Raw genomic sequence first — 15,907 nt, forward strand, 5'->3', positions numbered from 1 at the left:
TGTGAAAATACAAGGTATGTCATCCATTTGTTGGTTGAATGAATTTTAGTATTTTTCAACCTTGGTCTCTTTAACCAATTTGCAAAATTACAGTCCAATATAATAGTTTATCCTTAAAATCTGAAGTGTGTATGTTGTCCATCACAATAATGACTACAGATTTGTAATTTAGTTATTTAATAATTTTGATCAATTAATAGATTTGTTTCAGCTTATTTTATCTTTTGGTGTTTTAAAAAAAATAGTTTATATTGCTGAAGTAAATTTATCTCCAAGTTGTTGCTCTAAAAATCCAGTAATGAATTGGTTGTCAGTATGCTGTCACCATATTTAAACATTGAGTAGAATGAACAATAAAATTAAGTATATTTTATGTAAAACGATAGGCATAGCTTTTTCATTGTTATCAAATATTGTTACTAGATACCATTATGCCGATATAAACTTCTTTTAAGAACTCACCTGAAAATGTTTTGTCTAAGTCAATGATGCTCTTGAAAATGGCATGAAATTTTCATTTTCTTGTCACACTAATCTTATCAATTGTAAATGTCAAACCTAAAGCATTTTTATCAAGTACTTAATATCACAATCAAGTAACAGAAATTAACAAAACTTTAGTGTAATTTTTTATTGTGAAAAGATACTTTTTAAATATTTTCTTCACTGTTATTTTTCTTCAAACACATCCTACAATTTGTCATTCTCAGCTATTAATTGCATTGATATGTTAGCCAACAAGATCTATCCAAAATATAAAAAAAAAACACCAGAATCTTTAAATAAAATTTTTTTTTAAATTTTTCTTCACCTATTATTAATCATATTTATCTCCTTCAAAATAGTTTCCTCAGCTCCCAAGGTTTTCCAGTTCTGGAATGCCTTTACAGTGGCAGAGGTAGTAATCAGTTCTTGTTACAAATTTTCCTTGATTTTTATCATTTAAAATCTGTGACCTTTCAGAGTGAATTTCAATTTGGGGAAAGATAGTCTGTAGAGACCAAACCAGAGAGTAAGGCAGCTGGGGAATGAGAGCGGTTTTGTACTTGAATAAAAAGTTATAGACAAGGAGTGAAGCACGAGCAGGTACATTGTCATGGTGCAGCATCTAGGTTTTGTCATCCAAGCTCCTCTTCTCTTCCTTTACATTGCCTCTCATAGATGCTTCAGAACATCCAACAAAAACATCTTATTGTTTGTCAGATCATGTAGAACAAAATCATAATGCTCGATAACCATCCAATAGAAATAAAAAAAGAAAAAAGTGACCAACATCACCTTCACATTTTAACAACTCTGTTGTACTTATCTTTTTCGTTATGGCAACATTGATCCAACCCACTGTAACAGCTGCCTATTTGCTTTGACGTTGTAGCCCTATTCTTACATTCCATCACGTTATGTTTTCATTCATTGCTTTCAAGCTGTTAAACAGTTTCTGACTGGCTGTAAAATTTTTTTTCCTTGTTCATTTGTTAGTTGACATAGCACCAACTTTGAAAATCACATGGCATGAACTTTCACAGATGTTTCTTTCTTTGGAAATTTTACAAACCATTTGGTGACAATTTACATGCATCACTCTATGCACTTTCATGATCAGATTGTTTTTGGTAGATGTTCTTCCCAATTTGAAATGCTTGTACTCCTTGTGGCATTGCATGCAGCTCAAACAGTCCAACATAAAGGTTTGTTGCAACATTAGAAAAGTTTTCACAAAAGTCTTAAAACAATTTCTCATAACCACATTACTGTTCCAAATCTTACATTGTTCAACTTGCAACTGAAGACAATCCCAAATCTGAACATCTTTGGAGATGATTGTATTCACTCTAGCAAATGTAGGCAAGACTGGCTGAAAGTCAAGGTCACCTATATACAGCACTGCAATTTTGAACATGATGCACAGTCTGGTTGGCATGTAGGTTTAATGTTTGATTTATCTTTGGACAGACTTCAAACAAATATCACTGTAAAATAAACACATTGTCATATTTTGAGATATGGCATACTATGCTATGGAGACAGCAGTCATGTTGAAGATTTTCAGTAAGTTGACATGGTAAAACAGCTAGAACACAAGACAAAATATTTTCAGTATTTTGTTGTTATAGTTTATATGTTGAGTTTAAATCATTGCCAAGGGCTGACTGACTTTACCTTTTATTCTTCTCACATCAATTAAATAGGTACTTGTCAAAACTGAGAATGATTAATTTGATCATTCTTCTCTTTCAAAATACATGGCTTGTGCCAAAGTTTGAAACAGTCATTCATTAATAATAAATTGTAATTTTACTTAATTCTGTACATTATCTTAGAATTCTTAAAAACAGACAAACAGTAATAGACAAAAGTTTATTGTTGTTAATTGAATTCATCTTTAATTATTGCACTACCTTTTCCAAAACAAAAATCAGACAACTGCATCTATGATGTTATTTTGTTCTTTGAAATTCAACCTAAAGAAACAAAGGAAGCCTCTTTGTTCCTACTTCTAAACATTTGTGTTCTTGATAAAAAAATATTTTGTCATTCATTCAGTTACTTATTACTGTTATATCACTGATCATTTCTAACTCATGGTGGTACCAACAGTTTATGAGTATAATTTGAGAGTTCTTTTGAGAAAAGAACATTTGTATTCTATGATTATTTTAGATGCTGTCATCCATTTTCTTATTTGTGGAAATTAACTGATCTCCCAAAACATTTATCTTTCTTCATGGATGCATTTGATATGTTATATTGCACAGGGTTGAGATGTATACATGTGTACAAATCATTTAGCATCAAAATAGCTTGACATTTATGCATAAACACCTTTATTTCATAAATATGACAAAAATAATAATAATACAAATGAACATGACAGAAAACACAATGGCACAGTGAATGTAAGAATATTTCATTTTTTATAATTCAGATGGTTATCAATGCTGTTTTCCTCTAAATTTCCCTGCTATCTCATGATAGTAACAAATAACTTCTGAAAGAATTCATGCCGTACTGGTTAGAATCATGTTGTGAGGTGCATAATCAAAATACCTGTTCTTTTTAAAAGTGATTTCTATAGCAAGTATACTTTTTATTGAAACATGGTTATTCCTTGCTCATAAGCTATAAATGCAATTCATGTTTATTTTGAATTGCTGCTTTCAATCTATTCATGATATTTTTTGCATTTCTTATGAACGAAAAGTAAATCCCAAAGTTTAAAAAATAGGAAGTATGTTTAAAGTTTGATCGTGGTAAGAATGACAAACTATTCTACCATTATGAAGATCATTTTTGCCTCTCCTTTTTTTAAATTTAGTTAAATGTTTTTAATTTTATATACAGGATGTTGCCAATTTCTGCTTGGCAATCAATAAAAGAACAATCATGATGTTCTGAGGACTTTTCTTTCTTTTCCTTTCAAGATTAAATTGTAAATATTACATGATTCAATTTTATGTTCGATTAATCCTTTGATTGAGCTTTCTTCACCTCTATATCCATTGTGAGCACTTCGTTATTGGTTTCAGATGGCAACATAAAGGAAATCAACCTTTTATTTAGTCCTATATACTAAACTCTATACATTGTACGTTCTCAATTTTTATTGATCTACTTGAGTTTTGGTTGTCACAAATTACAGTTTTAAATATCTACTCAACTATCCATCTTTTATTCAAGTTTGAATCGCTTTTACGTTGCTGTAGCACTTGGAAAATTTAATTAAATATGGCTTGTTGAATACAGTTTTTACCAACTGCTATTTTATGTGAGGTTCAAAAATGTCTATGGTAAATTCTAGTAATATTAAAATCAAGCATTCATGCTTGCTAAATACATTGGTATTTGAAATCAGTGACAATGAATTAAACTGATTTGAAATAACATTATAAAGCCTTTTTGATAATCAATGTTGGATTAAATATCTTAAAGATAATTACTAAAATTAATTGTTTAGTGAGGCTCTGCATTGATATAAATCAGAGTGGAAATAAAAATATATATATTAAAACATGCTGTCTATTTCTAAGCTATGATGTTAACTTTTCAAGCAGGGACTTTTGAAAACATTCTAGCTGAATATATGATGGGCAATTTTTGGAGACAATCACAATATGGATAGTGAGAAGCAATCACTATAGGTATCTTCGATTGAAGATGAGCTCTAACTGATAATTTGTCTTTGATAAAATCCATTTAATCTCTGTAGCAGGATAAAATATTTGAATAAGTTTATTTGCTGACCAGGCATTTTTCTTTCCCTCCTCTATGAACAGTTTAGAATCCAGTAATTAGAAGTGTTCCCCGCCTGTTATAAATGTTCTTTTGCTGATTTCATTCATTGACCTGCAGCTATGCTGTAGCACTGCCTCCAGGTGTTTTAGTTGATCATATTGACCCCAGGATTTCTTTTAAGTTTGGTATTTATTTTAACAATTTTTAACTGCTAAGTTATGGGAAATGGTAGGTCACAACATGAATACACATACTCTCTCTCTCTCACCCTCACTTTTTTGCTTTTTTCTCCTAGTTGATATTCTGCAGTCGCCCTCTCTTTTACTCTATTTGAATGGAGACAAGGAAGAGCAGTAAGGATGCCTTTTATCTTTCAGGGGACACGGTAACCTTATCAGTGCTGTTCCCAAGATAAAATGCACCTAATGCACTCTCTTGATGAACAACCTAAGACAATCTCTCATCAAGAGGACCAGTATTAACAACCTAAAACGATGTGTATTGAAGAGGACTCTTAGTCTTGTCTTTCAAAGGCATGACAGTCTCTTGATCTCTTGTACTGCTGCCAAAATAAAATCCACAGTGTTTGGGAAGGGCATCCAAATGTAGAAGCCATGCCAAAATAAAATATACAAGTAAACATGATCATCTAATTAGTCCAAGAGAGCAGTAACTCGAAATAAGAACTGACTCAGATCTTGTCAACCTGTCTTACACATACCAGCAGAAAAAGTGAATGTAAGATAATATGTTGGAATTCTGCACAGTTTCTGGTCTACCAAATTTCATTCACGAAGTAATAGCCAGTCTGATGTTATAGTAGAACACAATAGCCTAAATTGCTATGTGGCAGGATCAAACCCAGAACCATTCAGCACATCTGTGTGTGTGTATTTTTGACATTGTAGATAATGAACAGCTTCTCAGTTCATTAAATCAGAAACCAGGTCATCTTGAAATAATTTTAGAAGTACTAGGAATATGAGAACTCAGTGTAGCTTTGTGTGTGTGTGTGTGATAATTGGAAGCATGGTACAGTTCTTAATATTAGCTTTTTGCATTGTTAAATGTAACTAGATAGTTGTATCTTATGAAAGTCTTAATGGAAGGAGTGGATATAGATATACACAAACACACACACATATGATAGAAGTAGCTGGTGTTAACCATAGCCAGATCACTGAATTTAGGGTATGTAGAAGAAAGTCTTGTAATATATGGAATTGACAGAGTTCTTGATAAAAGAAAAAGAATTATCATGATGAATTCTTTAGATATTGTTTAAGCTGACATGGGGAAGGATTGCAAGATTACCATTCACACAAGACTAATTGGAATGAGCAGTAGAAAATAATAGGAATTTAGGCAATTATTTCTAACTTTAATGCACAGGAAGTTTGTCCTTAAGATTTTTATGTTGTATTTTATCAAATCCTTTGCTAATATTATTGTTTTCTTAGGCTACTGTCTGTCTATTTAGATTTATGTTGACATATTAATGCTATGAGCATCAAGAATCCAGTGGGAAATATTTATATAATGAGAAGGACTTTATTACCTCAATGATTACTAATATTTTAATCTTTTCAACAAGTATGGAAGACGATTGCATGTATATCTCAATCTTAGACATTCCGCTTCACTGAAAAGGTCTAGTAAGGCCAAAATATACCCTGTATTGTCTCTCATGCTTACCAAAATTTTTTTGATAGTCATTGAGCTAATTACAATGCTTCTCAACTAAGTTTTTTAAAATGGGTTGTTGTGTTGTTTCTTTATATTCTCAACTGCATTAAATATGTTAGCACTAAATTAAATATTGTGTTTCATGTGGACTATACCTCAGAGTTAATTCATCTGGTTTTTAGCCCCCTTCCCCCCTCCCTCCAACATACCATTTGTTACATTTGAAGGTAAACTTTGATACATAATCACCTAAATGCTCATTGATAATTGCATCTACCATCTTGGAACTATCAAAATTATAGAGAACAGCATGGTACTTAGTGGGATCACAAGTTTCCTTTCTTGGAGATGTGATGGACCATACGAGTTTTTATGCTTTTGGGAAATTTGAACTGCTTGAGTTGCGAATGAAGTTTTTGGGGGTTTTTTTCTTCTTTTTTCTTTTATGTTTTTTAAGCACATTGTATTAGAATACAATTTGCTGTAACTATGAAAGATCTGAATATCTATAAATCTAATATCACCAACACTAGCAAATTTCATATACTCTTTTCCCGAAATCTGATAATGTGTAAATGAATAATATTTCTCTTCAGTCAATATATTTTCCTTTTTAATATTCCTTAGGTTCAGGAATTCATTCCTTATATTTGTATGTAATATTTCATCACTGTCACATATATTATTTTCCATTGATCCTGCTAAAACTAATATATTTTCTTCTCTTTTGTGTGAGTTTGTTAAAATTTTATTTATATATATATATATATATATATATTTTTTTTTGTTTTCATAGGAAATTCAGGCAGAAGTAGATTCTCACCAAAATGCTTATGAATCATTAACAAGTGCTGGTAATCAACTTGCAAGAACCATGGTAGCACAAGATACTACACAGCTTCATCATCGTCTGGAGGAGATGAACCAGCGATGGCTCACATTGATGACCACCTCAATGGAAATCAGGTATGCCAATGTATAACTCTTCCAAAAAAAATAATAGCTTAAACCAGAAGAGTCAAGTAAAATAGCTGCACCTTATTTATAAAGTGTTTATAATTACATTTGCATCTATCCTATCATTGCCAATTTTTCTTTTTTTTTCTCTTTCCTTGCACTTCTTGTAATAAATCTGACAGAAAAAGATTCTGACATGTCTTTATCTTTGATATAAATCTTTTAAGAAATAATATATATATATATATCAATCTCTTCATATACAAAAAAAATTCCTTTTATTCAGAGTAGCTATTGAAACAGTTATTTTATACAGAGATTTGATAAGCATTTTAACAAGTGAAGACTGTTAGTAACAAGGGTTACAGGAACAAAATCAGAAATAAAAGACAGGTAGCTTAAGAAAAATGGCTTTGATTGTTCAAGGACTGAGAAGTGAGTGCTACCGAAAAATAAAGTAGCATTGCTGGTATACATTTCACATAAAATCAATATTGGATATTTTCTATCATCCAGCTTTCTAAGACAAAAACCTTACTTTGTACATACTTACAGTATTCTTTAATTGATCTCATTTAGAACTTCCAGACAGACTTAATGCATTCTTTGTTTCACTTTCGATATATTTCTTACAAAATTGATGTACAGGTATAGCCCTGAGATTTTTCATAATGTTGAATCAATAATTCTAAGTACTTAATGCTATATTGAATTCATAAAATAAAAAATATAGTAATGATTTATACACCAGCATATAGCTACAAAATTTTATTTGGTACTTATTTTATTGACTATAAGTAAGGGTTGAACTTAAAACTGTGATGCATTAAGTTTAATTGATGGTTGCAGGGACACCTACATTGCTATTTTCTAGGGCCATTAAATATGTATCACAGCTATAGATGATGTGATATAATCAAAGAAAAATAACTACAGGAATTATTCTGATATAAGGACATGAAAACAAAGATAGTGATGATACTAGTTCTAAATTCAAAATAAACCCCATTGCATTAGATGGGTTGAGATAAGATTTGTTTATGTGCAGAAAATTAGACTCCATCAACTGCCAGAGGGGAAAGAAGCTAGAGGTAGTAGATAGCTTCTGGTATCTAGGTGACCAAGTTAGTAGTAGAGGTGGTTGTTCCTAGAGCATAGCTGTGAGAATAAGATTAGGCTGGGCAATAGTTCAGAGAGCTCCTACCCCTGCTGGCAACAAAGAGCCTTCCTCTCAGAGTGAAAGGCAGGTTGTTTGATGCCTGTGTACAAACAGCTATGCTGCATGGCAGTGAAACATGCTGAGTATAACAGCTGAGGACATGCATAGGCTTGAGAAAAATGAAGCCAGTATGCTTCGCTGGATGTGCAATGTCAATGTACATGTTCAACAGAGTGTAAGCATCTTGAGAGAAAATTTAGGCATAAGAGGAATCAGATGTGGTGTGTAAGAGAGATGACTGTGCTGGTATGGTCATGTGATGCGTATGGATGAAGACAGCTGTGTAAAAATATGCCAATCTTTAACTGTAGGGGGAACTTGTGGTAGAGATAGACCCAGGAAGACATGGAACAAGGTGGTGAAGCTTGACCTTCAAACTTTGAACCTCACACAGGCAATGACTGGTGACCAAGACCTTTAGTGATGTGCTCTGCTTAAGGGGACCTGTCTAGCCAAGTGCACCTGTACTGGTGGCACATAAAAAAAAACCTTTGAACGTTGGGCCTCACAAAGGCAAAGTGGTTGAGTTCCTTTCAAACATTGGGCCTCATGGAGGCATAGTGGCTGTTTTCCTTTCAAGTGTTGGGCCTCACGGAGGGGAGGTAGCTGAGTTCCTCTTGAGCAGGCTTCACGGAAGTGAGGTGGCTGCGTTCCTTTCGAGCACTGGGCTTCATGAAGGCAAAGTGGCCAAGCTCCTTTCGAGTGTTGGGTCTTGTGGAGGCAACAACCAAGACCTTTGGCATTATGTTGTGCTTGGGAAGAAGAGCCATCAAGCCGAGCAAAATCACAGTTGTGGCAGTTACCGGTGTCAAACAAATGGCACCCATGCTAATGGCATGTAAAAGCATCTCTGACACTCTCAGAGTGTTTGGCATTAGGAAGGGCATCCAGCTGTAGAAAACCATGTCAAATCAGACTGAAGCCTAGTGCAGCATGCCAGCCCAGTCAAACCACCCAACACATGCCGCTACACAGTATAAACAATTTCCTTGGAAAATATTTATGAAAGTCAAGTCAACAGGGTGTCTCTGAGTGGTTACTCTACTTGCTAGGAATAACAGTCATGCTGCTTATTTCTACAAACTGATCTTTCCAAGGCTTTGATTTTTATTACTTCTTGTTTGCTTATTTGTTAAATGTAGTGAATGAAGTCTACTATGTAGGTCTTTTGAGAGGCACAAGTCTTTTTTTTTTTTTTTTTTTTTCATATACTCTCCTTGAGAGAAAATTTCTATTTATTTTATATTCATCTACCCTATGCCAGTATAGCTTTCTCAATTGGATATTGACATGTTAATTTGAAGATGTACTTCTGCAACTGGATAGCTTTCCTACCATTAATTAGCCAACCCTGAATTCTTATCCAGGAATTCCCACAAAGTTCATGATCACTGACAGCCCTTCCCTTATTGGCTAAATTGGAAAAAAGATTTTTTTTAATTATGAGTGGTAGCAACAGAAATATTTCAGATTGACATAATGAGGTGTAATGTATTACTCAGAAGCTGGGTAAAGCCGTTTGAACTCAGAATATTGTCACTAAAACAAAATAGTTAATAAAAGAAAAATAGATATTGATGTTTTTCAGAAAAGCTTGAGAAATTAACATCAAAATAACCTTATCTGGTCAATTGATGTGTGAAAATATTAATATTGATTATTGACCTGTCTCTTATCACACAGTTTTATTCATAAAGGTTTCACAAAAACATATTAAACCAAGTGTTTTGTTATTTTATTTTGTTTTCTTTTCTTTTTCTTTCATTTTTTTTCTTCTTGCTATTAAAAACTTCCTAATTGTCTGGCTCTACATTTTTTTAGAAATGAATTTTGAAAAAACCCAAAATTACTACCATATTCTCCCAAAGTGTACAATTTTCATTTCTATGGTTGTTTTATTCTTAAGGCTAATGCTAACATAAGATCACAGCTTTCTTTTGTAATAACAAAATGTATGGCAGCTGTTTTATCTTTGGGAAATAATAACAGAATTCTTCAGTATATATTGATTTAGATTTTTCTTTTTTTCTTTTGTGAGAATTTTAACTGGAAACTTAACATGTAGCAGTTATTTCCTTGTAAAAAAAAATAGAGGAAAAGTAACAATACCTGTTGACCCCTTTACCTTAATACTTCAGGTTTTCAAAAATTTGCCTCGGCTTTTGAACACAAAATCCAAATTTACCTTGGAGAATTTTCTCGTTTTAGTTTCACTTTGGCTTACAATTTAACATCTCTTTCTCTCTCTCTCTCTCTCTCTTTTGTACATTACAAGTATAATCATGAATGATAGCCAAATGACTGCAAGCAAATGTTAGTTTGTTTTTGTTCTTTAATGATGTTAGCTAAATTGTATACTAGATCTGGATAAAAAGATCTAAAATACACCAGACATTGATTTTGATGTAGTAAATTTCTTGAGTATATATATTTGTAGCAAAAATGTGGTGGTAATTCAATAATTAATGATATGTAAATGCAGGCGTGGCTGTATGCTTAAGAAGTTTGCTTCAGTCATGTACTTTTGGATTTAGTTTCCCTTCACAGCACTTTGAACATCTTCTATAGCCCTGACTAACAAAATCCTTGTAAATGAATTACAATGTGGGAAACTGAAAAGAAGTTATTTGTATGTATGTATTTGCTTGCACATATGTACTTCTGTCTCCCTCTCTTGATGTCACATGCCAATTGTAAGCAAACGTCACTGTCATACAAGCAGTGTTGTTTGTTTGCAATCTTTCATGAAAATATGTCTAGCCTTGGGAAAATATTACTTTGCTTGGAAACAGGTACAAGATGGCACCAAGAACATCATTCACCCATAGAAAATCTTGTTTGAGCCATGCAAGCATAGAAAATTGGGCATTAAAACAACAATGAAGACAGCAACAATAATATCCACTTGAATCTTGTAAATTGAAAATCAGTTGAAGGATTTAGTGAAAAGTTCTGTAATAAGTCTAAAGAATAAGCACAGAAGTTTTTAATTACTTTTATAAGTTAAACATACCTAATACACTTTTAAACACCAGCTTTTAGGTTGTTTAACATTAATTATTTACAAGATGAATTTACTGCTAAAATTCATTTTTACCCTTTTTGATACAAGCCTGCCTGAAACTGTTCTTGTTTTATCGTAACCTTAAGATCTTCCATCGAAATTTCATATTAATTTATGATCCAAACACTAAATTAATAATAATTTATTTTACTAAAATTCTTTATTACTTTCAAAATTAATTGAAACAATAATAGTGTATTTCAACAGAATATAGTAAGAAAAGAGTTAAACTACTAATAGAATAGAAAGAAAATATTTAGCTAAATTTATAGAATTTTTTTAAAACTAGAAATTAAATGACAACCAAGTGAAAACAATATCATGAAATGGACACTTTTTTTTTGTTTTTTGGGTTTTTTTTTTTTTCAATTTTGGTCAGATTAGTGCTTGAGATGAAATAACTTAAAGAGTATTTACTAAGATATACATTGTCAAAATTATCATATGCCAAACAAAGAAACTGATTGCATTTAAGTGTTCTGTCAGAAAACAGAGTAGAAAGTAAATTTAAAGTTTCATTTAGTCATCAGGTTTTTGTCATATTTAAAAATTTAACAAATGTTACATTTATTATATTTTTAATATATTTATGATCTATATTCTTTGTTTTCTTGGTTCTTGAGGTTTTCTTAAATTCATTCTAATTTTAGTATTAGCTAAAACAATACTATTATCGTATCTGTCTGATGCCAATTATTTTCTGTTTTAGAGGGCGTTTGGAGAGTAATGCAGAACAATGGACACACTTGTTACTTCAACTACAAGACCTTACTAGTTGGATCACTCAACAGCAAAGAATGCTCATCTCCCAACAACCTGTTGGAGGAGATTTGCAATTGGTTCAACAGCAAAATGAAGAAAATCAGGTAAATATTTATAGCCATTCATAACTTCTGACTACAGCAAACATTTTCTGTTCATATATTATTTTCAGCATCATTTCTTACCTACTTCACATTTCATTAATTTCCCCAGAGATTGAGAGATCAGCTAGATTTAAAGCGTCCTGTAGTTGAACAGAATCTTGAAGCAGGAAGGTATTACCTACGTGAAGAGGGTGAAGAAAGACGACTCAGTACAGATAGTTCAGAAAGTGTGGAGCTAGGTAAATATAACGATTTTTTTTTTTCTTTTTTCAATTTGAAAATACTTGGTTTCACTTACACCCTTAAAAAATATGCATGCTGTCAATCTTCAGCTATCAACAATAAAATTACATTTTCCAAATATATTAAACAAAAACCAAAATATAGTTTCCTGTTCCTATTTTACAGCAGAGGTATACAGATAATGGTCTGATGTATTTTGTTTTGTCTTTTCTATAAAGCAAATTTTTGATAGAATTTATATGATTAAAACATTTTTTCTGTATTATATTCAGAATAAGATAGTTATCTCAAAAATATATTAAAACTAATTAGACCATTTCAGTATATTATGTTTGTTTAAGTATTCCTTTTGATCATTTGTTTTAGCAGTTTGTTTCTATACCCATTGATAAAGTCATCAAATTGAATTTAAGCACTTTCTTTGAATATGTGTGTTGATAGCCTTTATGATATTTTAATATGACTTTCAGAAGTTTTTTTTTTTATTTGATGTCCATGTGTTTTAGATATTTAACTTTCCTGGGGAAAATAAATTCTTCATGCTGAGATTTTACTTTGATCCTCTATTCATTATGCTATAGGGAAAAGTGTTTATAAGGTAATTTATAGAAAGCTTTGTTCATGTTAGATGTAACTACTGTACCTTCATTATGGTGCTCTGTGTATCTAACAATTTCTGAAAGCAAAAAAGCTGGGAGGATGGGGGAAGGTCCTTTAAATGAAAGTGCCCAAAAGAGTTGAGTTATTCTCTAATTTTTCATTTATGGAATGAATAAAAAAAGACATTACTTGGTTGATATATACGTTTTAAGTGTAGCAGCTAGCTATGCTAATGATAGCATCAGTAACCAAATGTAGTAGTGGTAATGCTGATACTGCTGAAGCCTGGCATTAGTAACAATAGTTGTGTTGGTGTGATCATTATTGATGTTTTTTTTTTTCGTATTCTTAATTAGTCAAATGAGAAGAGAAAGCACCCATAAACTTTTCGAGGCCCTCTGCCTTGCAAATTGTTATGACCAGTGCAACTGATGTTCACTTTGAACTTATGTGAGAAAACCATGAGCATGAGCAAATTCCAAGGGGTAGCAGCTATAGAAAGGCATAATTGAGAAATGTGTTTATTTTGGTGGGTAAAACATGATAGAAGTTCCAAAAAGAAAAAAACTGGACTCATTAAATGAGTTTAAATGGAGGTGATAAGTAGCATACTAATTCAGAGAAGTTGAAATCATTGTAGCAATTGAAGTAGAGATAGAAAGAAGAAATGATGGCATTATGTAAAAAAAAAAAAAACTTCAGCCCTGATTAATTGCTGGCTCCCTACAAAGTTCAAATATGATCCACATGAGAGTATTGCTCACATAACTGAGATAGCAATAAAAGTGTGAAGCTGTTGCATGTTGGTATATGAGTCTTTGTCAAACAGGTGGACTTCTTTGGGGTGTAGTCTAAATATCTGTGTTACAGCAGCACTGTCTCAGATATGTGAGCAATACACTTATGTGGATCATACTTGAACTACTTTGTAGGGAGCCAGAAACTAATCAGGGTTGGAGAGGGTTTTTTTTTGGTTTTTTTTTTCTAAGAAGGAAGATTAACCATTGATACAAAATGTAGAAATGTGTGAGACTGTCAGAGTTGTCCTTGTAATTCATTCTGATTGACTATGTTCCTAGCCTAAGAACAATTAATTAGATCCTTGGCAGCCTTGTATTTAATGAACTCAATAAAATATCTACTCTCTGACTGTTTAACCCAGTATATGACTTGTAATTATTATATAGACACCAGAAGGCTTAAAAGATGTGTGAATTATTTTTGGTAATATCAAATCCAGTGTTTCATTCTGTGAAACTGATTTTTATAATCCAAATTTATACTTGACCACTAAGTTATTACCACACCTTTAAACTCCCAGTTGTGAATAGAGCATCTATTGTTAGGTATGCTTCTCAGAGAATTTAATATTTCATGAATTACTTCAAAGAAACATAAGTAGGTCAGGTATTTATTTGGATTTATTTATAAATACCTTTCGTGGAATAAGCAATATTAAAGACAAGATGATTACTATAATGGTCATCATGCTATTGTTATTAATGACTGCTACAGTTGTTATGGCAATGATGAAGCATTCCTACTCCTCCAAGTTTCAGGGGTATGTTGTTCCTGCATATAATGACCACTTTGAGACTACATAATTATATCATTAAGTTCCTTTCTAATCAGTCCATTTCATTTCCTGTTTAAAAATTTCTCCCCATCCATCTATTGGATTGATCAGAATTACTTCTTATGACTTCCGGTGATAATAATTGCAAATGGCTGCTGAGAATAAATATGCTTCTCTTTTTCACCTGTTCTACCCCACATCTAACAATGGATCTAGAAGAGATATGTGTGCATCAGTATAAATATAATGACAATATTTCATTATCTGCTGGCAACCTGTGAGTTTATTCAAGTAGCTAGTTATAGAAGTAATATGAAAAGAAAAAATGTTTCACTAAAAGGAAGTGGAAGATGGAATTGTATAAAGCTCATGCTTTTCTCTTGGGCATTAGCAGATGCATTAAGATGAGATTTTTATTCATTCAATTTTAATTAACATCAGTACAAACTACTATGAGCTAACAATGAAACCTCTAAATGGTCACTCGACTTATGAGAGAGAGCAGTCTAACTTCCATCAAATTGTCTTTAAAAATAGAAAACAAAAAGAGAAAAGATAACATATAACTAGTTACATTATACTTGCAAAAAAAAAAGAAAGAAAAGAGAGGCTAAATGGTCAATACTAGAATGCTATCATAGACTTGTTCAGTTAGAACAAATGTATGACTGAATACAGGTTGAATGGCAACAGTAATACCATAATTACATAACTGTTATCAAACGGTTAATGAATACATGCATGACTATGTGATTAAGATGTTTGCTTTGCAACCACACAAATTTGGGTTCACTCCCACTGTGCAATGTCTCCTGCTTTAGCTCTAGACTAACTAATACCTTGAGAAGAAAATTGGTAGACAGAATCTATGAAGACCCATTGTGTGTGTGTGTATATGAAATCATTTTAATGGTGGAGGTCCATAAAGCCATTATTATGCCATATAGAATATTGAGTTTGAAAACCCATGGATAGAAAAAGGTTGAAGGCCGTCTGTGGGACACAAACCCACATCTTCTGTAGTTATGACAGATGTGCTACCATCCATGTGATTTTTTAACCCAATATTATACATGCTATTGGCAGTGAGCTGGCAGAAACATCAGCACACTGGGAGAAATGCTTAGCAGTATTTCATCTGTAATTATGTTCTGAGTTCAAATTCCGCTGAGGTTGACTTTGCTTTTCACTCTTTTGGGCATCACTAAATTATGTACCTGTTGCATACTGGGGTCGATGTAATCGACTGGCCCCCTCCCAAAAAATTTTGGGCCTTATGCTTAGAGTAGAAAAGAATATTACACATGCTATTATGTATGGTTTTATCTATTTCAAGTTTCACCATTAAAGCAATTTTGTTCATATCTCTCAAAGTTTGTGAAAGGAAAAAATTCATACACACACATTTTATACAAGACTGGTGCTATGCACTTGGCAAATAAAGGGATTTGAGTGCTAAAATT

General features: G+C 32.3%; 1 protein-coding gene across 8 annotated transcripts in view; it reads left to right on the forward strand.

Annotated features, from left to right (window-relative positions):
* Positions 1–15,907, forward strand: part of LOC115232614 (dystrophin) — a 744,226-nt gene that overhangs the window by 637,066 nt on the left and 91,253 nt on the right. For all 8 annotated transcript variants that reach the window (XM_029802603.2, XM_036512501.1, XM_029802605.2 and 5 more), the window contains 3 exons: positions 6,716–6,885; positions 11,869–12,025; positions 12,135–12,264. In XM_029802603.2, coding sequence (XP_029658463.1) covers positions 6,716–6,885; positions 11,869–12,025; positions 12,135–12,264 — 457 coding nt within the window. The remainder of the gene's footprint in view (positions 1–6,715; positions 6,886–11,868; positions 12,026–12,134; positions 12,265–15,907) is intronic.

The sequence above is a fragment of the Octopus sinensis genome, linkage group LG2, assembly GCF_006345805.1.
Source record: "Octopus sinensis linkage group LG2, ASM634580v1, whole genome shotgun sequence".
NCBI lineage: Eukaryota > Metazoa > Mollusca > Cephalopoda > Octopoda > Octopodidae > Octopus > Octopus sinensis.